Source organism: Mesoplodon mirus (assembly GCF_964341445.2).
Source record: "Mesoplodon mirus genome assembly, chromosome: 11".
Lineage (NCBI taxonomy): Eukaryota > Metazoa > Chordata > Mammalia > Artiodactyla > Ziphiidae > Mesoplodon > Mesoplodon mirus.
This window is the reverse complement of record NC_138987.1, coordinates 20226079-20251384: the sequence shown is the minus strand read 5'-3', so window position 1 is coordinate 20251384 and position 25306 is coordinate 20226079. Positions and strand designations below refer to the sequence as shown.

At 39.8% G+C, this 25306-nt stretch overlaps 1 protein-coding gene across 6 annotated transcripts in view; it reads right to left on the bottom strand.

Moving 5' to 3' along the window:
* The window catches only part of VEZT (vezatin, adherens junctions transmembrane protein), a gene marked incomplete at its 3' end in the record, with an annotated part of 74492 nt that overhangs the window by 45184 nt on the left and 4002 nt on the right, over positions 1-25306 (bottom strand). The window contains exon 1 of one of the 6 annotated variants that reach the window (XM_082634681.1): positions 10802-10977. The exons of the other annotated variants lie outside the window; for them this stretch is intronic. Within the exon in view, the coding sequence (XP_082490807.1) occupies positions 10802-10822 (21 nt within the window). The 5' untranslated portion in view covers positions 10823-10977. Of the gene's footprint in view, positions 1-10801; positions 10978-25306 lie in introns of those variants that run through there. 6 annotated transcript variants of the gene reach the window in all.

Here is a 25306-nt window from a genome sequence, read left to right as displayed (position 1 = left end):
ACTCATGACGTTCTTTGGGAAACAAGATAAAAAAGTGGTATGTTAAAATATAGAATTTTGTGCTAACAAGAATGCCATTTTATCCTATGTAATCGGCCGAGTCCACAATGTGGAAATTCTACAGATCAAATTACCCAAGTTTCTTCAATGAATAAATGATATAATAAAGGTGGAGGAGGTGGAGAAAACTGCTAAAGACTAAAGGGACGTATCACCCAAATGTGATAGATGGACTCTGTTAGGATCCTGGTTTGAACAGTTGTAAGAAGACATTTTTGAGATACTTGAGGCAATCCAAACACAGATTAGGTATTAGATGATATTAGGGAATTATTATTAATTTTTTTAGATAATTGTATTGGAGTTAGCATTAAAAAAGAGAGAGAGAGAGATTACTTATCTGTTGGAGATGCATACTGAAGCATTTACAGGTGAAATTAAGTAATGTCTGGAATTTGCTCTAAAATACCCCAAGAAAAAAGATGGGGGTGGGAGGGGAATAGATGAGACAGTTTGGCAAAATGTTAACAGCTGCTCAAGCTGAAGCTGGGTGATGGGCACATGCAACTTTCACTGTATTACTTTTTATGTATAATTTTTAAAGTCCATTATAAAAGTTTTGAAAAGTCAGATGCTAGGTTTTCGCAGTCTAGTATAAAAGATTTAAGAAAATACTATGGCAGAAAAGTGTAAAATTGAAAAAATTCAAGTTATTATTTTAATCTGGGCAAAAGATAAGTTTATTAAACTTTAGAATAGAACACTCAAATCTTTACAAACTTCCATATAACGGTAGTGGTACTTTTCGTATCTAGTGAAAGAGAATATGACAAAAAGCAAACATTAATTTAGTAACATCTTTAAATGAACTTGTGAGTTAATCACACAAGCATCAAATAGTATAACATGTGTACATGATATTTTATTTATTTACTAAAAAAATTTAGATAACACTGGGCAAATGTTTGGATTTGCAAACTTCCTGCAAAAATTCAGGCCACTCAATACTTCCACCTAAAACAACAAACGTCAAAAGTACTCTCGAGCAACAAGATTTCCAGTTACCAGTCTTACTGGAGGTAGAAATAAATGACTAATTACATATCAATGTCAATTATTCATATTTACTTTTCAAAAATTAATGTGAAGCTTGTGGAACAAGCAATTCTCAATTATGTGATTTTTGAACCCATGTTTAGACAGTGAAAAACAAAACCCCAGTATATTCCTACGGAGCAGTAGTTCTCAAAGTAGACTTTGCCCCCATTCCCCAACTCCGACATTTGGCAATGTCTGAAGATATTTTTGGTTGTTATAACTGAGGAGGTGAGGAGTGTTACTGGCATCTAATGGGTAGAGATCAGGGATGCTACTCAACATCCTGCAATGCACAGGATTAGCCCCACAAGTTATGCAGCTCAAACTGTCGACAATGCTGAGGTTGAGAAACCCTGTTTTAGAGTATAAGGAATCACAGGTTGAAAAAATTCCCCCAAAATAAGTAGCCCAGCAGCTGCTTTCATGACTTACTTCTTACTTTGGGAAAATGATTCAAAAACCAAAATGGAAAATTAGTTATTTTTCCATGACTTGCAATCTAAAAACTCAATAGGCTCTCTAACAGTGAAATGAGTTACCTTCAAAATAACTGTATCAGAATTTATGCATTAAAATTTTAACCAGCCACCAATACTATATAAAACCAAAATAATTACAGCACTTGGTTATATATGGAGATTATTTCTTTTTTTTTTTTTTTTTTTTTTTTGTGGTACACGGGCCTCTCACTGTTGTGGCCTCTCCCATTGCGGAGCACAGGCTCCGGACGCGCAGGCTCAGCAGCCATGGCTCACGGGCCCAGTTGCTCCACGACATGTGGGATCTTCCCGGACTGGGGCACGAACCCGTGTCCCCTGCATTGGCAGGCAGACTCTCAACCACTGCGCCACCAGGGAAGCCCTGGAGATTATTTCTAAATGAACTTCTTGTTCGTCTAACTGAACTTCAGTCTTCCAATAAAATAATTTCCTTATTAAAACATTTCTGTTGGGGTCTCAACATATATATTTCTTATATATAAGAAATATATATGTGACTAACTGGGCCACATATGTAACTAGGAAAGTTAGGTATCTAAATAAATTTAGCTTCTTCCACAAATGGCATCTTACTAAGAAGTGGTTTCCTTTGGCTACTGGCACACCTCTGTCAATGCTATAGGCCCACAAGCAAGCACCTGCATCAGGTGCAGCCAGCAGAACCCTAAGATCCTCTTTCCAAACTAATCCTGATATACCCTCTGGATACTCTCCGTCTCTTCCCCAGAAGAGCTCTGTCAGAAGAGCTGTATACCTTTTTAGAAAAGCAATCTGTAGTCTGCAACAACTACTGGCCAAATTCTGATTCTGGCTCCTCATCAACTATTCACTCTGTCTTCTAGATGCTAGTGATTGACTGCTAACAGCATTCCACTAGAAAAATTTAGCAAAAGGGAAACTTAAATGGCAATCATCATTTGTTCATCTACCACTAACCAAATATTTATTGAGCACCTACTATACTAACTACAGTTATACTAATTTTCTACCATTAACTTCTCCCAGAGGATATCAAGGAAAAGTTAACATTGCTTTACCTATAAAAGGAAACTGAGTTCAACTGCTCAACTTCATGGATTTTTTTTCTTACTGTTTTTAAATTAAAAATTCAAACAGTACAAAAAGATATAAAATGTGAAAAAACTTTTTTTCCTGCCCCTAATCCCTACTCCTTCTCCCAAAATGTAATAAGCATTCTTTAGTTTGTGAATTCTTCCCCCCAAATTTGGTATCCATTTATGATTGAAAGTGGCTGTCAATAGAGATGACTAAGATGACTCCTAGATTTTTGGTTTGAACAAGTAGGTGGTGCTAGTTACTGAAATATAAAATAGCAGCAGAGGAACAAGTCTGAAGAGGGAGGCAATGAGTTAGAGGCACCTGTGAGATATTCAAATGTGAGTAACTTGGACCTAAAATATTTGGAGATCAGGAGAGTGGCCTAGTCTGAATGAATAGATTTTTTGGCAAATAGGTATGGTGGCAAACCCATACAATAGTATATAGGTATGGAAACACATGGAGTAAATGAGATCAGCTAAAGATAACACATAGTGTGAGAAGACAAGAGGGCCCTAAGAGAGATCAATATTTTAGAAGAGAGTAAAGCCAAAGCTGGAAAATAATAAGAGTAACAGTAAAAATAGTTAAGATTTGTTGAGTTGATTATATGTTAAGCATTAAGCTAAGCATATTTTATAATACCTCATTTACTCCTAACAACAAATTTCTAAAGAGGTATTATTACTACCACCCCCATTTTAGAAGGAAACTGGGGTATGTGGAGGTTAAATAACTTGTCCAAGGTCACCCAGCAGAATGTGAAGCTAGCTGGTCTGAGTCCAAAGCCTACACCCTTAACCATAACACAAAATTGCCTGAGGAAAAAGGAGATCTAAAAGGAACGACTAACGCTTCTCTCACAAATTTGTCTTACTATTTTAAAATACAGGTTTAAAAAAAATTTTATTTACTTTATTTTTGGCTGCATTGGGTCTTCATTGTTGTGTGCAGGCTTTTCTCTGGTTGCGGCGAGTGGGGGCTACTCTTCGTTGTGGTGTGTGGGTTTCTCTGGTTGCGGAGCACGGGCTTCAGTAGTTGTGGCACACAGGCTCAGTAGTTGTGGCCCATGGGCTTAGTTGCTCCATGGCATGTGGGATCTTCCCGGACCAGGGCTCGAACCCGTGTCCCCTGCATTGGCAGGTGGATTCTTAACCACTGTGCCACCCTAAAATATAGGTTTTATTGTACAGGTGTGGTGAGGCCAACAGATCAGCAGACAACTGCCATTGGAAAGACAGTTGGTTATATTCACAGATCCCAAGAGAAGGGAGCAGGTTGTGCCACAAGGGAGGGATGGGCATGTGGGCAGCACCAGGGTCAGTCAGGAGGGAGAGGAGGGAAATTATGGGAGAGAGCCTTTATTGTGCTTTCTGTGGGAAGGAATGGGCGAATGGGCAAGGCAAGGTAAGCAGGCTTAAGGCTGGCGAAATGGATGATTTCAGCAGTCTCTGGAGCATAGGGGCTGTCCCTAGTAGGGTCTGGTACCTGACCCCGGTATGATTAGGCAGATAGATAGTAGCCAGGTGAGTAGTGTACTATCATTTAGTAACCTGGGAGGAGCAATCCCTCCAGGGTCAGCAAGGCTCCAAGTTGTTAAATGCATCAGAATACAGAAAGTAAAAGAGATGGCTAATATATGTCAGATTTTATATTCCGTAAGGTCTAAAATGCAGGCCCTGCATGGTACAATTTTTAATTCACTTATATATTTCCCCCCCCCTCTCTTCAGGCTGTCCTCATCTCAAATTATTCCCCTTTCACTGGTGGCTCTAAGTTTCACAGAACTACAGTCTCTTAAATCTGGACTTTTTTCCCTGTGAGTATATTTTAGAAAATGGCAGCTCCTCCGAACCTTCACAGAATTGGTATTCTTATGCTCTACAGGCTCCATGATTTTTCTGGTTACTCATTCCAGGGTTCCGGTTTCCCACAGGCTACGGGGGCCATAGGTAGTGGACATCTGGAAATAGCCCTTGACTTGCTCCCTCTGCCCATTTCTCAGGCTAAAGCAGTGTTTACCTCTGGTTTGGAAATGTCGGTGGAGGCTGCTAATTCTGTTTGATGCTACCAGCTGCGCTTTTTTCTCACAAGAGGATGATCAGTGTAGACTCTCATCTGTTTGTTGATTCCCTCCCCACTAATTCCTCCCCAAACAGCAGCACTAAACATTTACTGAGTAACCACACTGCCAGGCATTGTTCTAAGCATTTTTATGTACTAACTCTCATCTTTACAATAACCTTTTATGGCAGAACTCATTTAAGATAAGAGGAAACTAAGGCACAGAGAGACCAAGTAACTTGGCCAAGGTCACAGAGACAGTAAATGGTAGAGCCAGGATTTGAACCTAGGCAGCCTGACAGAGTTAAAGCTGTTATTTACTCCACTACATTGCAAATAACTTAAAGTAAATAAGTTCATTAACTTGGTCTAATATAGTATCTTGTATAGTTTGCATATTTTTTAACCAGAAACTGAACTTGTAATTTTTAAATTACTTAACAGATTAAGTTAGAAAATTCAAAACAGGTCAGCATAAGTCTCCCGATAATATCTCCATTTATTACCAATCATTTCTCTTTCAGATGAGCTATAATTCATATGCATTTGCCTCAGATTACACAAGTCTAGAAGCTGGCTACAATGAGCTGGACTTAAAAGTGGTTTGAAAGAGTAGAGTGTTATTACAATGACAATATATTCATGTGTGTTATTTGTGTGGAAAAAGGTGCCCAACATAAAGCCTGATTAAAAAGGTGCTGAATTCTTAATTTAGCAAATGAATAGAATGATCCCGAGCACTTTTCTATATCAAAACTAATGATCTACTCGACTATTACACAGTTCCTTTATTTACAGCATCAGTACTATATCAAAGCAAAATGCTAACTACTGTCAGATGTCAGATGTTATGTGATCTCTGCAAGTCTATATTAAACACAAAAAGCAATAGGAAAATAGTTAGCTACTAACAGAAGGTAGTAGGAGGCAGGAAGCATTGGCATAGAAACCTGAAATTGTGTGATGTAGAAGTAACTGTTAATGAAGACTTTACAACGATATAAATCTGTGCTTAGAAGCCTTCAATTTCCATTCCCTTGTTAATAGAATTTATCAAATTACTTACAGGTAACGTTTTTTTAGAAGTCTGTATCAATTTTTAGTTTCTTCAGGAAAAAACTACTATAATTTAAGTTACATACTTTAAAAAGTTTCTATCATACCAGTAGAACCTCTAAAAGATCTTTTATTCAAAACAAAATCTTTAAGGAAAAAGATATCTGTAAAAGGAATCTGATGGAGAATATTTGCCGGGAAACAATTATTTATTAGCTATTAAAAATATTTTTAAAGTCTTTTATCTGAATATTGCTTAAAGCTGTAGGTCTAAATGTGATTATCAGTATAGAACAGCATTTTTTGGGGAAAATATGATTGAAAAGGATGAACTCCTGTTGTCAGTTGCTATGATTTTCTTATTTCTTCCCAGCTAACTGCAGAACCCCCAAAAATAAGCTGATGAGGAGGACAAGACTGTCACTACCAAATTACACAAGGTAGCTATTTTCTCTATTTTTAATGAAGAAGCTTTTGGTATATACAGAGCTAAAACCGTCACAGTTAACAAAACCCTACAAAGGGAAATAAATTTCTCCACGACTATTAATTATATTGCCAATATACAGAATTTCTATAGACCTTTCACTTATCTTTAATCAGTACACAATCACAAAGTATAATTTAAAAATAACTACTTATTGCCCCCACCTTAAACCTTGAATAATATCATAGAAAAGTACCTTGCAAAAGTAAAGATATTATAAAATAACAGGAAATACTTTTGAGTATACACATTTCAGTATAACTTCTAAATTACTATTCCAAAAGCCCCAAATCCATGTGTTAATTTAATTGTTCCTCGTTATCAGCAAAGCAAAATCTAATCATAAAACTTAAAAAGATTAAGTAAGCTAAAAGGGTTCTTTAAAATTGGTCCAATGAATTAAACTACTCACAGGCAGCATAGTTCTAATTTCTCCACTTGACCTAGAGGAAACATTTACTGCCTCTTGACCATATTCCTTTGATCCGTACACTTCTTTCTTTGATGGTTCCCACTTGTTTCTCCAGCACTACCGTACAAAATGGCCACTGAACTGGAGGGCGTGTCTTCATCATTACTAAGCATTTTCCTATCAGAGGCAGTTCTTTGAAAAAACCTGAACATAATTTCTTCAGTGCCACTCAGTATTACTCCAGAACTGCAGAAGTAGTAATAGGGATAGTGGTGTTTAAAAAATACCATTAGAGAATATTACTTTATATTTACTTAGGTTTTTTTTTTTAACCAACAGCAGATAAGACATATATTCATAAATTTTCCTGGCTGCAGGTTTCTGATATTTTCCAACAGAAATTCATCCTATCCAATTAACCTTTCATGAAATGTTATAAACAACAAAAAGCTTTAAAAACATTAACTTTACATTTTTTCCTATATAATAGTACAAATGTACTTAAGTACAATAGCATCTAGTCCAAATCAAAACATATCCATCAAAAGAAAGATGAAGAGATGCAAAGGGAAAAAACTCACACAGCTTATAGGCTCAACTGATTAAAAACAAAGAGCAATAGTGACTTGGTCTTAACTAAGGAAAGAGAAGAAAGTAATCCTGATTGAGCTCTCTCTAGTTCTGATGCTACCCTTAATGTTATTCAGTATATGGTTCATCAACTGGCATATACTGGGCATTTACTGAATGTACAGTAGAAGCAAGATGAGAAAGGAAAACTATCACTTTTAACTGCTTTAGAAAAAAAATTAGAGCCAGGTTAAACACACTGGCAAAATGTTGGGTGTGAGAAGAGCGTGCAGTAAACATTAAAACGAGGTTTGGACATTATTAGAACACATCCAACCTTATTTTCTTTTTTCCTTATTCCAAATAATAATAATAAAAAACGTGGAGACAGAATTTGTGGTTCTGTTAAGAGATAGAGGGGAGGTCTTTCTCTCAAAATGATTCATTATTCCCTATCATCAGGGAGATTCTGCAAGGAAAAGTAAAACCAAAAGAACATGGCAGGGGCTTCCCTGGTGGCGCAGTGGTTGACAGTCCGCCTGCCAATGCAGGGGACACGGGTTCATGCCCCGGTTCGGGAAGATCCCACATGCCATGGAGCGGCTGGGCCCATGAGCCATGGCCGCTGAGCCTGCGTGTCCGGAGCCTGTCCTCCGCAACGGGAGAGGCCACAACAGTGAGAGGCCCGCGTACCGCAAAAACAAACAAACAAACAACATGGCAAAACATATACTAAAGTAGAAAATCCACTTTAATAAACATGTTAAAGAGATATGAGGTTAACGATTGTGGATTTATCAGCAAAATCTCAACAATAGGATATAGTTGGCCAGATTCTGTCAGCAAAATAAATTACAAAGTGGATTTAAAAATAACAGATGTCCTCAAATATTTCAAATAAAGATGAATAGGCATTCTGATCTTCTGTAGTGGGAGTAACAATACATGTGATAGCAATATTCTAAAAATCCAGAGGCAATGAAGTCAGTACACTAACACTATAGCCATGTGGAATATATTGAGCTTTGGGCCTTTTCTCCTAACTCCTTAAGGCATGATTTGCTCCTGGGAACTCAGAGAACACCTGGTAGAGAACCAGGAAAACTAAAATTGAGCCAGGATTTTGATCTAAAAATAGACTGGAGGGCTTCCCTGGTGGCACAGCGGTTAAGAATCCACCTACCAATGCAGGGGACAAGGGTTCGAGTCCTGGTCCGGGAAGATCCCACATGCCACTGAGCAACTAAGCCCATGTGCCACAACTACTGAGCCTGTGCTCTAGAGCCCGCATGCCACAACTACTGAGCCCATGTGCCACAACTACTGAAGGCTGTGCACCTAGAGCCCATGCTCCGCAACAAAAGAAGCCACCACAATGAGAAGCCCGCGCTTGGCAACAAAGAGTAGCCCCCGCCCACCGCAACTAGAGAAAGCCCACACACAGCAGCGAAGACCCAATGCAGCCAAAAATAAATAAAATAAAATAAAATAAAATAAATAAAAAAATAAAAACAGACTGGAAATGAGCAGAATCTCTTCCTGTATTTCCTAATTAATGGAAGCTCCTAGGGGCCTACTCTCATTTAGTAAACCAACCTACCAGATTCAAGAAAAATTTAATACTAAAGGATGATCTGGTATAACTCCTTTATAACTGATGGGAAACAAGCTCTAGAGAAATTAAGTGATTCACTCAAGATATCATTGCTAATCAATCTTAGTCTCTTGACTACTAGTCTAGTCCCCTTTCCACAATGTTTTCAAAAAATGAAAGCTATAGGGCTTCCCTGGTGGCACAGTGGTTAAAGAATCCGCCAGCCAAGGCAGGGGACATGGGTTCGAGCCCTGGTCCGGGAAGATCCCACATGCCGTGGAGCAACTAAGCCTGTGCGCCACAACTACTGCACCTGCACTCTAGAGCCCACGAGCCACAACTACTGAGCCTGTGTGCTACAACTACTTAAGCCCACGCGCCTAGAGCCCATGCTCCACAACGAGAAGCCACCGCAGTGAGAAGACTGGTCCCCGCTCACTGCCACTAGAGAAGGCCCGTGTGCAGCAACAAAGACCCAACACAATCAAAAAATAAAAAAATTAAAAATAAATAAATTAAAAAATTAAAAAAAATGAAAGCTGTTAATATAGCTACATAAGTAATTAAAAGTAATTTAAGAACTGTGTATCATAGCTTGAGACAAAGGAACCTGCATTTTAATAAATGCAATAAAAATACATAAAAGAGAGACTAATTTACTACCTTTTGTGATGTTTACATATTTTTTAAAATGTTAAAATCTATATTGGAGCTCTGAGGATATGTGATGAAGCCAAAATAGTAGAAACAACATGACCCAGACAGAAAAAAAGCAAAGACTTGTCCCTCAAGAAAAATTTGTACAATTCATGTTAAACACATTTATTCTTGCATATGTGGTAATAAACTAGCTTTGGACTTAATGGTCAATCTTGTATGTGAATAGGTTCCGATTTAATAACTCCATTAATAAATTTCCTTTCTATTACGGATACTGATAAAAGCAGGAATTTTGCTATGCTTCTGATCTCAGCTGCTATTCAGAAGTAAATTACAAAATACAACTGTAAAGCTTTATGTACTACAGGTAACTGAAAATGCATTTTAAGGAAAAATAAGATGACACAACAATACCTACAGTTTTATATGTATAATTTTTCCAGACAGCAAGCTCCATTGTCAAAATAGCAAATACTGTCAATGTATACATACACAGACGAAAACAATTTCCTTCCATTAGTCAAATCAATATTGCAAGTAGGAAAGAATCTACAAACGTTACTTATAAAACATGCCTTACTGTTCTTTAGAGATGTAAAATAACCTTTAAAAATATAAAGAAAGGAGAATCTTTCAGGCAAGAGAGGATTTTTTTGTAACTTTCTTTTAAATGTGGGAGATTATGTGAGAGCCATCTCACATTCATTTGACTGATTTAGTGCTGGGGGTCAGGGGAAGCTAAACCTGAACACACTGCCAACAAAGGGTTAACATATAATAATTTACTGAGAAGGATGAAGGAGGGAAAGAAATCAAGACAAGAGGGGCTTTCCCAGTTCTGAACAGTTACTTTCCCCAGTCATGAACAAGGGAAAAAAGAATGAATTTCAACATCAAAAGGAATTCAACTACAGAAAAGGGTTACCATGGATGGAGAGTTCACAGAGTAAAAAGGTCCCTTGAGAACAACACTGTCCCTCTAAGAAAGTTACCAAAAAATGGTTTAGATGCACTACAAATAATGCAAAGAGATAGAAATATTAGTCCTTTAAATAATAAGTTCTTATTTTCAGGTACTCTTCCCTCTAGGAGTAGAAGGATTCAAGATAGGATAAATGACTCAAAATTTCTGCAATTAATGTATAATGAAAAAATCCAACAGCTATGAATGAGCAATATCAGAACTAGTCTCCTAAGATGACTAGAGAATTTTTACTCTCAAAACATCTTAATTAGAGATTACAATAACAGAGCAAAATGACAACATTGGTATCTCAGTATTTATCTTGCTTAATACCCACGTTAGATATGGAGTCCATCATTTTCTAAATTTTGTCCTGTTGCTGCTCAGCCCGAGTGTGAGGTTATGCTGTCCTTCCCACTTCAGCCTCCAGGGGGTAGTCAGGCTCCAAGATAAAGGAACTAACTTTGAAGATACATACGGAATCTAGCCTTGAAGAAATGAAAGTGGTCAGATTCTAGGGCAAGGACCAGAGGACCAGAAGTTGGGCCTGGGAACCTCACTCCTCCTTCCTTTTCTTTCAGACCATCCCCAGTCCTCCCAGACTAGGAGGACTCAAAGGTGACTTCTGGAGGGAGAATACGAAAGACCAAGATTAGAAGATAGTAAAATTGACTAGTAATCAAGGAAATTGGTATTAAACCAAGCCATTTCAAAAAGGTTTTAAATAGGGAAAGGATGTGATTAGAATAGTTTCCGAAACTGCTTGATTTAAAATTTTAACACAGCACATGACTCTCTGAGTTAGTTTTAAGACATAAACGAGTCTGATTTCCGATTCTGAAAATCATTAAAATAACAGTATTACACCAAGTATACTAAAAACATCCCAGTTGTGGGTGGAGTCAAGATGGCGGACTAGGAGGATGTGGAATTCATGTCTCCACACAACTAGGGGACCTACCAGGCACGGGTAGGGGACCATGGACACCTAAGAGGAAGGGAAGAACCGTCAGCAACCAGGTAGGGCATGGGGCGTGGGGGGAATGAAGGGAGAGAAGAAGTGGAGGTGGGACGGGACTGGCGCCGCTGAGGGGCAGCTGGGGAAGGGGAAGGGATCCCACGCCCGAAGGGGTTAAGTTGGGGGACCACTGGGAGGACAGAGGATCAAACGGGAGCATGGCCACGTTTCCCCTGCCCACTTGGGCCCCCAGGAACCTGCTGAGATCGGGCCTGATCCTCGGCCCACCTAGGCCCGCTCCAGTCGTGCAGGTCCTGAGGGAGGGGGAGGGAGGGAAGGGGGAGCAAAAGTAAAGGCTGGACCCTGAGGGGGGGCTGGGGGGGGAGGAGTTCCTACACCCAGCCGGACCCACCGATGGTTAGGGGTCCAGTGGCAATGAGGGGGACCCTGGGGGAGATGGTGGGGGAGGGGTGCGAAGGAACGGAAGGGAACGGGGCCAGCGCTTTCCCTGTCCATGTAGGCACCGGGGAGCCTGTTGGGCTCCTGGGCCTAATGTTCTGCCCTCGGAGCCTCCCTCCTGCCCCACAGAATCCAAGCCCCACCCCTACACCCCCACCCAGGGCCCCACCTCTATACTCGGAGACCCCCTCCAGCATGCTGGGCCCAAACCCCGGAACTCCACACTCCAGAGGCCCTCCTTTCCACGCTGCCTCTCCCTTTCCACGCAGGTCCTAAGCAGAGGCCCCGCCCCACTCTTGAACGTCACCCACCCCCCCAGGTCCCGAACCACCCTAAACCCTGCCCCTGCCTAAACTCCATCCCCATAGCCAAGGCTTTTTTTTTTTCCTTCTTCTTTTTTCCTCTTTTAGATTGGGGTTCTATTTTACCTTGCTGACTCGTTGTTGATTCATTTATATTTTCCCTAATAAACCTTTTATTTTTCTAATTTTATGTTATTCTTTATAATTTGTTATTGTCCTTTCCTTTTGGCTTGTTTCTCCCTGCCCCCCCCCCACTTTATTTTTCTTTTTTCTGTTGTGGTTTTATTTTACCTTGTTGCTGTTGTTTCAATTATGTTTTTATTTTTCCTAATATATTTTTTATCTTTCTAATTTTATTTTGTTTTTATTTCTTTCATATTGTACTACACCTTTTTTTGTTTCTTTTTTTTTTCTTTTCTGCCATGCCATGAAGCTTGCGGGATCTTGGTTCCCAGGCCAGAGGTTGGGCCCAAGCTCCTGTGGTGGGAGCTGCGAGTCCAAACCGCTGGACTAACAGAGAACCTCAGACCCCAGGTAATATTAACTGGAGTGAGGCCTCCTGGAGGTCCTACTCTCAGCACCAAGACCCGGCTCTATCCAGCCTGAAAACTCCAGTGCTGGATGCCTCAGGCCAAACAACCAGTAAGACAAGAATACAGCCCCACCCATCAAAAAAAAAAGACAAAGAAATGACAAAAAAATATGTTACAGATGAAAAAACAAGGTAAAAACCTACAAGACCAAATAAATGAAGATGAAATAGGCAACCTACCTGACAAAGAATTCAGAGAAATGATAATGAAGATGATCCAAAAATCTCAGAAACAGAAAGAAGAAAACACAAGAAACATTAAACAAGGGTCTAGAAGAACTAAAGAGCAAACAAACGGTGATGAACAACACAATTACTGAAATTAAAAATACTCTAGAAGGAATCAACAGCAGAATAACTGAGGCAAAAGAACAGATAAGTGAGCTGGAAGATACAATGGTGGAAATAACTGCCAGGGAGCAAAATAAAGAAAAAAGAATGAAAAGAATTTAGGACAGTCTCAGAGACCTCTGGGACAACATTAAACGCAGCAGCATTCGAATTACAGGGGTCCCAGAAGAAGAAAAGAAAAAGAAAGAGTTTGAGAAAATATTTGAAGAGATTATACTTGAAAACTTCCCTAACATGGGACAGGAAATAGTTAATCAAGTCCAGGAAGCACAGAGAGTCCCATACAGGATAAACCCAAAGAGAAACACACCGAGACACATATTAATCAAACTATCAATAATTAAATACAAAGAAAAAATATTAAAAGCAGCAAGCGAGGGCTTCCCTGGTGGCGCAGTGGTTGAGAGTCTGCCTGCTGATGTAGGGCACGCGGGGAAGATCCCACATGCCGCGGAGCGGCTGGGCCCATGAGCCATGGCCGCTGAGCCTGCGCGTCTGGAGCCTGTGCTCCACAAAGGGAGAGGCCACAACAGTGAGAGGCCTGCATACCGCAAAAAAAAAAAGCAGCAAGGGAAAAGCAGCAAATAACATACAAGGGAATCCCTATAAGGTTAACAGCAGATCTTTCAGCAGAAACTCTGCAAGCCGGAAGGGACTGGCAGGACATATTTAAAGTGATGAAAGGGAAAAACCTACAACCAAGATTGCTCAACCCAGCAAGGATCTCATTCAGACTCGATGGAGAAATTAAAACCTTTACAGACCATCAAAAGTTAAGAGAATTCAGCACCACCAAATCAGCTTTACGACAAATGCTAAAGGAACTTCCCTAGGCAGGAAACACAAGAAAAGGAAAAGATCTACAAAAACAAACCCAAAACAATTAAGAAAAGGGTAATAGGAACATATCTATCGATAATTACCTTAAATGTAAATGGATTAAATACTCCAACCAAAAGACACAGACTGGCTGAATGGATACAAAAACAAGACCTGTACATATGCTGTCTACAAGAGACCCACTTCAGACCTAGGAACACATACACACTGAAAGTGAGGGGATGGAAAAGGATATCCATGCAAATGGAAATCAAAAGAAAGCTGGAGGGGCTTCCCTGGTGGCGCAGTGGTTGAGAATCTGCCTGCTAATGCAGGGGACACGGGTTCGAGTCCTGGTCTGGGAGGATCCCACATGCCGCGGAGCAACTAGGCCCGTGAGCCACGACTACTGAGCCTGCGCGTCTGGAGCCTGTGCTCCGCAACAAGAGGCCGCGATACTGAGAGGCCCGCACACCGCGATGAAGAGTGGCCCCCGCTTGCCACAACTAGAGAAAGCCCTCGCACAGAAACGAAGACACAACACAGCAAAAATTAATTAATTAATTAATAAAAACTCCTACACCCAACATCTTCTTTAAAAAAAAAAAAAAAAGAAAGCTGGAGTAGTAATTCTCATATCAGACAAAATAGACTTTAAAATAAAGAATGTTACAAGAGACAAGGAAGGACACTACATAATGATCAAGGGATCAATCCAAGAAGAAGATATAACAATTGTGAATATTTATGCACCCAACATAGGATCACCTCAATACATAAGGCAAATGCTAACAGCCATAAAAGAAGAAATCGACAGTAACACAATAATAGAAGGGGATTTTAACACCCTACTTTCACCAATGGACAGATCATCCAAAATGAAAATAAATAAGGAAACACAAGCTTTAAATGACATATTAAACAAGATGGACTTAATTGATATTTATAGGACATTCCATTCAAAAACAACAGAATACACTTTCTTCTCAAGTGCTCATGGAACATTCTCCAGGAGAGACTATATCTTGGGTCACAAATCAAGCCTTGGTAAATTTAAGAAAACTGAAATTGTATCAAGTATCTTTTCCAACCACAATGCTATGAGACTAGATATCAATTACAGGAAAAAAAACTGTAAAAAATACAAACACATGGAGGCTAAACAATACACTACTAAATAACCAAGAGATCAATGAAGAAATCAAAGAGGAAATCAAAAAATACCTAGAAACAAATGACAATGGAAACACGATGACCCAAAACCTATGGGATGCAGCAAAAGCAGTTCTAAGAGGGAAGTTTACAGCAATACAATCCTACCTCAAGAAACATCTCAAAGAAACAACCTAACCTTACATCTACAGCAATTAGAGAAAGAAGAACAAAAGAACCCCAAAGTTAGCAAAAGGAAAGAAATCATAAAGATGAGAGCAGAAATAAATGAAAAAAAAATGAAGGAAACAAGAGCAAAAATCAATAAAACTAAAACCTGGTTCCTTGAGAAGATAAACAAAATTGATAAACCATTAGCCAGACTCATCAAGAAAAAAGGGACAAGACTCAAATCAACAGAATTAGAAATGAAAAAGGAAAAGTAACAGCTGACACTGCAGAAATACAAAGGATCGTGAGACATTACTAAAAGCAACTATATGCCAATATAATAGACAACCTGGAAGAAATGGACAAATTCTTAGAAAAGTACAACCTTCCAAGACTGAACCAGGAAAAAATAGAAAATATAAACAGACCAATCACAAGCACTGAAATTGAAACTGTGATTAAAAATCTTCCAACAAACAAAAGCACAGGACGAGAGGGCTTCACAGGAAAATTCTATGAAACATTTAGAGAAGAGCTAACACCTATCCTTCTCAAACTCTTCCAAAGTATAACAGAGTGAGGGATACGCCCAAACTCATTCTACAAGGCCACCATCACCTTGATACCAACACCAGACAAAGATGTCACAAAAAAAGAAAATCACAGGCCAATATCACTGATGAACATAGATGCAAAGCTCCTCAACAAAATACTAGCAAACAGAGTCCAACAGCACATTAAAAGGATCACACACCATGATCAAGTGGGGTTTATCCCAGGAATGCAAGGATTCTTCAACATATGCAATTCAATCAATGTGATACACCATGTTAACAAATTGAAGAATAAAAACCATATGATCATCTCAATAGATGCAGAAAAAGCTTTCGACAAAATTCAACACCCATTTATGATAAAAACTCTCCAGAAAGTAGGCAGAGGGAACCTACCTCAACATAATAAAGGCCATATATGACAAACCCACAGCCAACATTGTTCTCAACGGTGAAAAACTGAAACCATTTCCTCTAATATCAGGAACAAGACAAGGTTGCCCACTCTCACCACTATTATTCAACATAGTTTTGGAAATTTTAGCCACAGCAATCAGAGAAGAAAAAGAAATAAAAGGAATCCAAATCAGAAAGGAAGACATAAAACTGTCACTGTTTGCAGATGACATGATACTATATATAGAGAATCCTAAAGACGCTACCAGAAAAGTACCAGAGCTAATCAATTAATTTGGTAAAGTAGCAGAATACAAAATTAATGCACAGAAATCTCTTGCATTCCTATACACTAATGATGAAAAATCTGAAAGAGAAATTAAGGAAACAATCCCATTTACCATTGCAACAAAAAGAATAAAATACCTAGGAATAAACCTACCTAAGGAGACAAAAGAGCTGTATGCAGAAAACTATAAGACCCTGATGAAAGAAATTAAAGATGATACAAACAGATGGAGAAATATACCATGTTCTTGGATTGGAAGAATCAACATTGTGAAAATGACTATACTACTCAAAATAATCTACAGATTCAGTGCAATCCCTATCAAACTACCACTGGCATTTTTCACAGAACTAGAACAAAAAATTTCACAATTTGTATGGAAACACAAAAGACCCCGAATAGCCAAAGCAATCTTGAGAAAGAAAAACGGAGCTGGAGGAATCAGGCTCCCTGACTTCAGACTACACTACAAAGCTACAGTAATCAAGATAGTATGGTACTGGCACAAAAACAGAAATATAGATAAATGGAACAGGATAGAAAGCCCAGAGGTAAACGCACGCACATATGGTCACCTTATCTTTGATAAAGGAGGCAAGAATATACAATGGAGAAAAGACAGCCTCTTCAATAAGTGCTGCTGGGAAAACTGGACAGCTACATGTAAAAGAGTGAAATTAGAACACTTCCTAACACCATACACAATAATAAACTCAAAATGGGGCTTCCCTGGTGGCGCAGTGGTTGAGAATCTGCCTGCCAATGCAGGGGACATGGGTTCGAGCCCTGGTCTGGGAAGATCCCACATGCCGCGGAGCAACTAGGCCCATGAGCCACAACTACTGAGCCTGCGTGTCTGGAGCTTGTGCTACACAACAAGAGAGGCCGTGATAGTGAGAGGCCCGCACACCGCGATGAAGAGTGGTCCCCACTTGCCACAACTAGGGGAAGCCCTCGCACAGAAACAAAGACCCAACACAGCAAAAAAAATAAATTAATTAACCAACATCTTCTTTAAAAAAAAAAAATAATAATAATAAACAAAATGGATTAAAGACCTAAATGCAAGGCCAGACACTATAAAACTCTTAGAGGAAAACATAGGCAGAACACTCCATGACATAAATCACAGCAAGATCCTTTCTGACCCACCTCTTAGAGAAATGGAAATATAAACAAAAATAAACAAATGGGACTTAATGAAACTTAAAAGCTTTTACACAGCAAAGGAAACCATAAACAAGACGAAAAGACAACTCTCAGAATGGGAGAAAATATTTGCAAACGAAGCAACTGACAAAAGATTAATCTCCAAAATATACAAGCAGCTCATGCAGCTCAATATCAAAAAAAACAAACAACCCAATTCAAAAATGGGCAGAAGACGTAAATAGACATTTCTCCAAAGAAGATATACAGATTGCCAACAAACACATGAAAGGATGCTCAACATCACTAATCATTAGAGAAATGCAAATCAAAACTACAATGAGGTATCACCTCACACAGGTCAGAATGGCCATCATCAAAAAATCTACAAACAATTAATGCTGGAAAGGGTGTGGAGAAAAGGGAACCCTCTTGCACTGTTGGTGGGAATGTAAATTGATACAGCCACTATGGAGAACAGTATGGAGGTTCCTTAAAAAACTAAAAATAGAACTACCATTCAACCCAGCAATCCCACTACTGGGCATATACCCTGAGAAAACCATAATTCAAAATGAGTCATGTACCACCGTGTTCATTGCAGCTCTATTTACAATAGCCAGGAGATGGAAACAACTTAAGTGTCCATTGACAGATGAATGGATAAAGAAGATGTGGCACATATATACAATGGAATATTCCTCGGCCATAAAAAGAAACGAAATTGAGTTATTTGTAGTGAGGTGGATGGACCTAGAGTCTGTCATACAGAGTGAAGTAAGTCAGAAAGAGAAAAACAAATACCGTATGCTAACACATATACATGGAATCTAAAAAAAAAAAAAAAAGGTTCATGAACCTAGGGGCAGGATAGGAATAAAGATGCAGATGTAGAGAATGGACTTGAGGACACGGGGAGGGTGAAGGGGAAGGAGAAGCTGAGATGAAGTGAAGAGTAGCACTGAGATATACACACTACCAAATGTAAAACAGATAGCTTGTGGGAAGCAGGTGCATAGCACAGGGAGATCAGCTCGGTGTTTTGTGACCACCTAGAGGAGTGGGATAGGGAGTGTGGGAGGAGGACGCAAGAGGGAGGGGATAAAGGGATATATGTATGCATATAGCTGATTCACTTTGTTATACAGCAGAAACTAACACAACATTGTAAAGCAATTATACTCCAATACAGATGTTAAAAAAATTAAAAAATAAAAATATCCCAGTTAAATTTTCTTAGGAGAAGAGGTTAGGGCCTATGATGGATATGGTGGGCTGGTTTGTTCAGCCTCTATACTACATTCCTTCCTAGTGTGACTCCTGTATTAAAGGGATGGAAAGGCTAAATGTGATATTTTCCAAATTATCTTGCAGCTAGGGTTCTAGATATAAATGAGGGTTCCCAATTTGGAAGGAAGCCAGGAAGCAGAGATTCACTTCTTGCTGCCTTCTTTTTTTTTTTTTTTTGCTGCTAAACTAAGCTGTGGATGCAAAATGTTTCTAAAGCAGTATTCCAATATGTATTCTCCAGCTTACCAGTAAGGCAGAGGCAGTTGTGGAAGAGACAGTGGATGGTTAACCTGAAATACACTGCACAGGCTTAGGAGAAGTCAAATGGTAGATGGCAAGGAAACATATTGCAGGTTAAAAAGCTCATGACTCATTCCAGCCAAATGGCAAAACATTTTATAAAACTACTGCCGCTGTAATATTTGTACCTTGAAAGACAAACCATGTGCCCAACAAGCTTTCAGCTCTGCAAAAGAAGGGTGTCTCTGCCTGTGGCCTGAGATTCCAGCTGACTGAAAACGGTAATGGGGGGAGGGGGGGAGCAGTGTTCTCATGGCTGGAAAAGCCAAAAAGCAGGAAATAAGATGGTGGCCTGAAGCCTTTCCAAAGACCCTCCCTCAAAATAATGGGAACCAGTCCAGCTGCTAAGGTCTAACTAAGGGTGATACCTTTCCACCCAATCCTCTTATTGCAGATGATGCCATGAAGTTGAAAAAGTCCAAAACAGAACCAGTATACAATCTACAGACTTCGGATTTAAGAGCTTGGTCTAAATGAGCTCTTTAACTGTGGTTACTTGTGTATGAAACTGCCTAGAAGCAAACAGACTGGAAATCTACTACATTTCAGGGAACTATACTGCTAAAGAAACCAACACCCTGCAAAAACTCATATTCAATCTTTAAAGCAATTCTTCGGTCCACAACCTACACCAGCAGGAATCCGGCTGTGAAAGGTATGCAGTCTCCAAGAAAGGTATACTTTAAAACCCATTTCATATGAGGCAATGGAGTGCTAAGAGATGAAGAGTAAGTTCTCAGAGGGCAAAACCAAAGGTCGTGGATGACAGTGGATAAGAGTTAATCCTAGAGAATAGAACAGGGGCTACAAAATAAGTTAACCAAGGAAGTCTTCTTGAAGGAAGACTTTACAAGAAACAGATGGCACACTCAAAAGGGATAACTGAAAAGAGTTTAATGAAATGACCATTTATTTACCAAGGCGTAAGAAGGGTTGAGGTAACCAATAGGGGATAGTGAAGCACCCAGGGACTAGCAACAGCAGGAAGTTATTATCTTCCACAGGCCTAAAGGCCAAAGGAAAGAAGCAGTGTCACTGAAGCCCTGTAAGAGATGAAGTTAAAGGAGTCCCCCAAGAAGACTTGCAGCTTTAGGTACAGGAACACAATCACTACCAAATGGTAGCCCTGCTGGGAGGGAACTAGGAATATAAATATCTCTCCAGTGCTCTCTCTTCTACCCTCTTGCTATATGTTTGCGTCCTCCCAAAATTCGTATGTTGAAACCTAATCCCCAATGTTATCAGTATTTGGTGCTGAGGCCTTTGAGAGGTGCTTAGGTCATGTGGTTGGACCCCTCAAGAATAGCATCAGTACCCTTTTAAAAGAGATCCCAGAGAGTTCCCTCACCCCCTCTGCCATATGAAGACACAGGGAAAAGACAGTCATTCATGAACCAGGAAGTGGGTTCTCATCAGAACTCAACCATGCTGGCACCCTGAATCTTAGGTTTCCCAGCCTCCAGAACTGTGAGAAATAAATTTTTGTTGTTTATAAGCCACCCAGCCTATGGCATTTTGTTATAGCAGCCTGAACAAATTAAGATACCTCTGATTTAAGAGATCTTTCTCATTGGGTGAACCTAAATGGAATCCATAAGACAAGGAAATACAGGTGATGCGTTCCATAATCTTCAGGGTAGAACTACGGGTCTGGAGGAGCACATGAAGAAAAATCATCACTAACAATAACATCAATCCCTTGCCCATACACCTATTAAATCACCTATTAAGAACAAATCACAAAGGAAATTACAAAATCGTGAGACAAACCATATTTCAAAACTCATGAAGTACAGCCAATGCAGCACTCATAGGGAAATTTATAACCTTACAAATTATTTTTAGTACTTAAGTCTTTAACTCAAGAAGCTAGAGAAAAAAAACCCAGCAAAATAAACACAAAGTAGAAGAGAGAAAATAGATAAAGGTTAAAAATTAAAAAAAAGAAGAAAACACTAACAAATTCAATTGGGTCCATCAAACAAAACCAATAACTGATTCTTTGAAAAATATATCTGTAAGTCAATACTGCAGCAAATCTATGCAACATAAAAAGAGAGGGCATGAATAACATAAGTAGTAAGACCTAATTAGGTCACTTACATTAAGTCATTTAATACTCACAACTGCTCTATGAGATTGATACTGTCATTTCTACTTAATATTGAGAAAACTGACACACAGAGAAGTAAACTGCTCAAAATCACACTAACTATTATGTACTGGAGCTAGGATTTCCTATGCTATCCAACTCCAGAGTCTGTTCCTTTGACAACTGTATTACACTCCCTTTCAGAATAAAAAAAGACTATCAAAATATCCCCCCAAATAGAAAACTGGAACTAAGCAATAACCATAAAAGAAAAGGAACCAATAGACATCATCCATTCCCTATACCCCCAGCAAAGGCCTAGACCAGGGGTCCCCAACCCCCAGGGCCGCAGACCAGTACCGGTCCGTGGCCTTTTAGTGGCCTGTTAGGAGCCGGGCCGCACAGCAGACGAGTGAGAGAAGCTTCATCTGCCGCTCCCTATCACTCGCATTACCACCTGCACCATCCCCACCCTTCATTCCCCACCCCACCCCCACTCCCCCCACCCTCCCCTGCCAGCCCGGTCTGTGGAAAAACTGTCTTCCACGAAACCGGTCCCTGGTGCCAAAAAGGTTGGGGACTGCTGGCCTAGACAGTTTAAGGGCCAATTTTAGCTATGCCCTCAAGGAATAGATCATTCCTGAAAGGTAGCAGAATATGCCACCCCAAAATTATGTCATTGGGCATATTGATTATTTTGAGCTGTAGGCACTTGAAAAACAGCAAATGAAGGGGAAAACTTTCTCTGAACTCTCCCCCCTTATTCTGCCTAAGACAGAGCTTCCAAAAGGAACTCAATTATCATAAATCCCCTCCCTGGGAGTTTCATCAACTAGGGAAGATTGAGTCATCACAGGAGAGGAGGCTACACCCAGACAAATTCTGTCATATCTCCTATCTGCTCTTCTAAGGGTCCATTTATCTTTCCTAAGTAAACATTTACTCTTCCCTAAGAGGGCTACAACCCTCCCCCCATATAAATGCTATCTGAGCCTGAATTCCAAGCCATCGAGTGTTAGAATTATCCCCTGGGTATTGACAAAGATTCTTTCCTTAATCAAACTTTAGTCAGGCTCCTGAAATTTCTACCTGTGCACTTCCTTGCAAAATCTAGTTTTAATAAGAACCCCGGTATGTCAGTTTAGTAAGCGTCTCCCATCCGCCACAACTGATCACCCTCAATATTGGGTTCCTCATCTTCTACCATTCCCCTAGGTGTAATCATGCCCCATAGGGTTAACAGAAGCTGCTGACTAACAGAGATTCTTGAGCTTGTCTTACAGAACAAAAGATAAGGGAACAGCTTGTTAAAACCTCTCTGCTTATAAACTGCCTTCACTGATCAGCTTGCTTCAGTTTTTTCCCCTCTCCTTAATTGCATACCCTCTAAGCTTCACATAGCCTACCTAGGTAATACACCACAAGATACCTTAACCACCCCACAGATAACACCTCGGATGTATGGGTTGCTATAGTAATGGGGGCAGGGACTTAAGTTGTTTTTTCAGAACTTAGAGTCAGCTCTTGTTCAGTTCGAGCTAAGACTGGTTGGGACCACGGGCCCTAACACTGGGCCTGCACAGGTGTTGGATGAATGCTCTTTTGTTGTCAGAGGGCCAAAACCTCCACCCACAAATCATGCTAAGCACCTCCATTTTTTAACATGCATCCCTGGAAGAAGCATGTAACCAAGGTATGTATGCACAGAACACCGACTACCTCACTTTTCCCCTACCTCCAATCACCTTTCCTCGCACCTAAGACCACCCTGCTCCTTTACCCCATAAATATCCCACCTTTGGGAGGGTGGATTTGAGACTTGTTCTCCTCCCTTGGTTGCTTTGTGAATAACTCTCTCTGCTGCAAACCTTGGTGTCTGAGGTAACAGAGGTAATGTCTGACTACCCTAGCCTGTCTTCAGCAAGAATCCTGTTATATTGGTTTAGCCAAAACCCCTCTTGACCCCGTGTTTCCTCTTAGTATTTAAATTCCTATTTATCCATGCTGTATTTGCAATAGAACCCAGTTCTATACTGAGGTCTCTTTCCTTCTATTGCACGTCCTGAATAAAATGTTTTAACTGCTTTAACTACTGTCTAGCTCTGTTTTTTTTTTTTTTTTAACAGTATCTCCCATGTATATATGCAGTATACATGTTGTTAAAAACAGGACAACGGGCCCCAAATGGAGTCACTTATACTAAGATCCACCTTACCAAATCAAGACTTAATTACATTTTTGGCCTCTCCAAGAAATGTAACTGAACAGGACCTGTGGAGCCTTCCCAGGACAGAGCCCCTCCCCCACATCTTCTGCTGTAGCTCCTCTTAGAAGTACCAAGATAACAGTATTTCATGCATATTTCCTGAGCTTTTCAGATGCTAAAACTGCCACCAAATGGGAGAAATTAGCTTCTTGATGATCATGAGCCTGTAGCCCCCAGACCTACTGGTACCTAAGGACTGATCATGTTAACTGCCCTGTTACCTCAAGATCAACCAATCAGAGAACTCTGCACGTGCTGATCACACACCCAGCAACCCCACTCCCTTACCTGGCCTTTAAAAATGCTTTGCTGAAACCCTTCAAGGAGTTAGGGGTTTTTTGGGGCACAAGCCACCTGTTCTCCTTGCATGGCCCTGCAACAAGCCTTTCTCTGCTCCAAACTTCGACGTTTCGGTTTGTTTGGCCTTACTGTGCGTCAGTCACAGGAACAGAAATAGAATCTTAAGCCAGTCAGTCAGGAACTACCCAATCAACACTAGTGAGGTAATCTGCCTGACAGACCTGTGCCATCCCCTAAAAGAACGTGACCTTGACACAACCAATCCACTCTTTTTTTTACATTTTTTTTTTATATAGCAGGTTCTTATTAGTTATCTATTTTATACATATTAGTGTATATGTCAATCCCAGCCATAAAAAGGAACGACATTGGGTCATTTGTAGAGACGTGGATGAATCTAGAGACTGTCATACAGAGTGAAGTAAGTTAGAAAGAGAAAAATATCATATATTAATGCATATATGTGGAACCTAGAAAAATGGTACAGATGAACCGGTTTGCAGGGCAGAAATAGAGACACAGATGCAGAGAACAAACATATGGACACCAAGGGGGGAAAGTGTCAGGGGCGGGTGGTGGTGGTGGGATGAATTGGGAGATTGGGATTGACCAATCCACTCTTTGCTAGCCTAACTTCCTTGTCCCACTCCCTTCTGCCTACAAAAGTCTTTCATTTTTTACAGATCCTGGGAAGAAGATCCTTTCTGTCTGCTGGATGGGATGCTGCCTAATTCATGAATCGTTGAAGAAAGCCAGTAAGATCTTTTAAATTTACTCCAGTTGAATTTTGTTTCCTAACAATGTTAATAAACTTTTGTTTTTCTTTTGTTAATCTATCTTTTATGACAGGGGTCTCAGCCAAGAACTCGAAAGGTAGAGGGAAAATTGTTTTTCCTCGCCTGTATTCCCAGTTTGTAAAATCAGTCCTACAGCACAGAAAGTGATGGGAAGCTGCTTGACTCATTTAGGAGGCAAGCAATAAAAATGCTATTGGAATATTCAATACTGTAAAGATGTCAGGTCTCTCCAAATTAATCCAAAGATTCAAAGCAATTCCAACAAAATCTTGGTAGTTTCCTTTTTCTAAAGTGAAAATGATAGGCTGATTCTAAAATTCATTCAGAAATACAAAGGGCTAAAAATAGCCAAAGCAATCTTGAAGGAAAATAAAGCTGGCTGTTTTTATTCTATCAGACACTAATATGTATTATAAAGTTCAGTAATTAAAATAATGTGGTATAGGCACAAGAATGATCAAATTAACCAATGGAAAAGAGAATACCCCAAAACAAGGCCACACATACAAGGTATCCTGATTTATGACAAAGGCAACACTGTAGTTCAGCGAGGAAAGGATGGTCTGTTCAGAAAATGCCAGGTTAGGACTTCCCTGGTGGCAAAG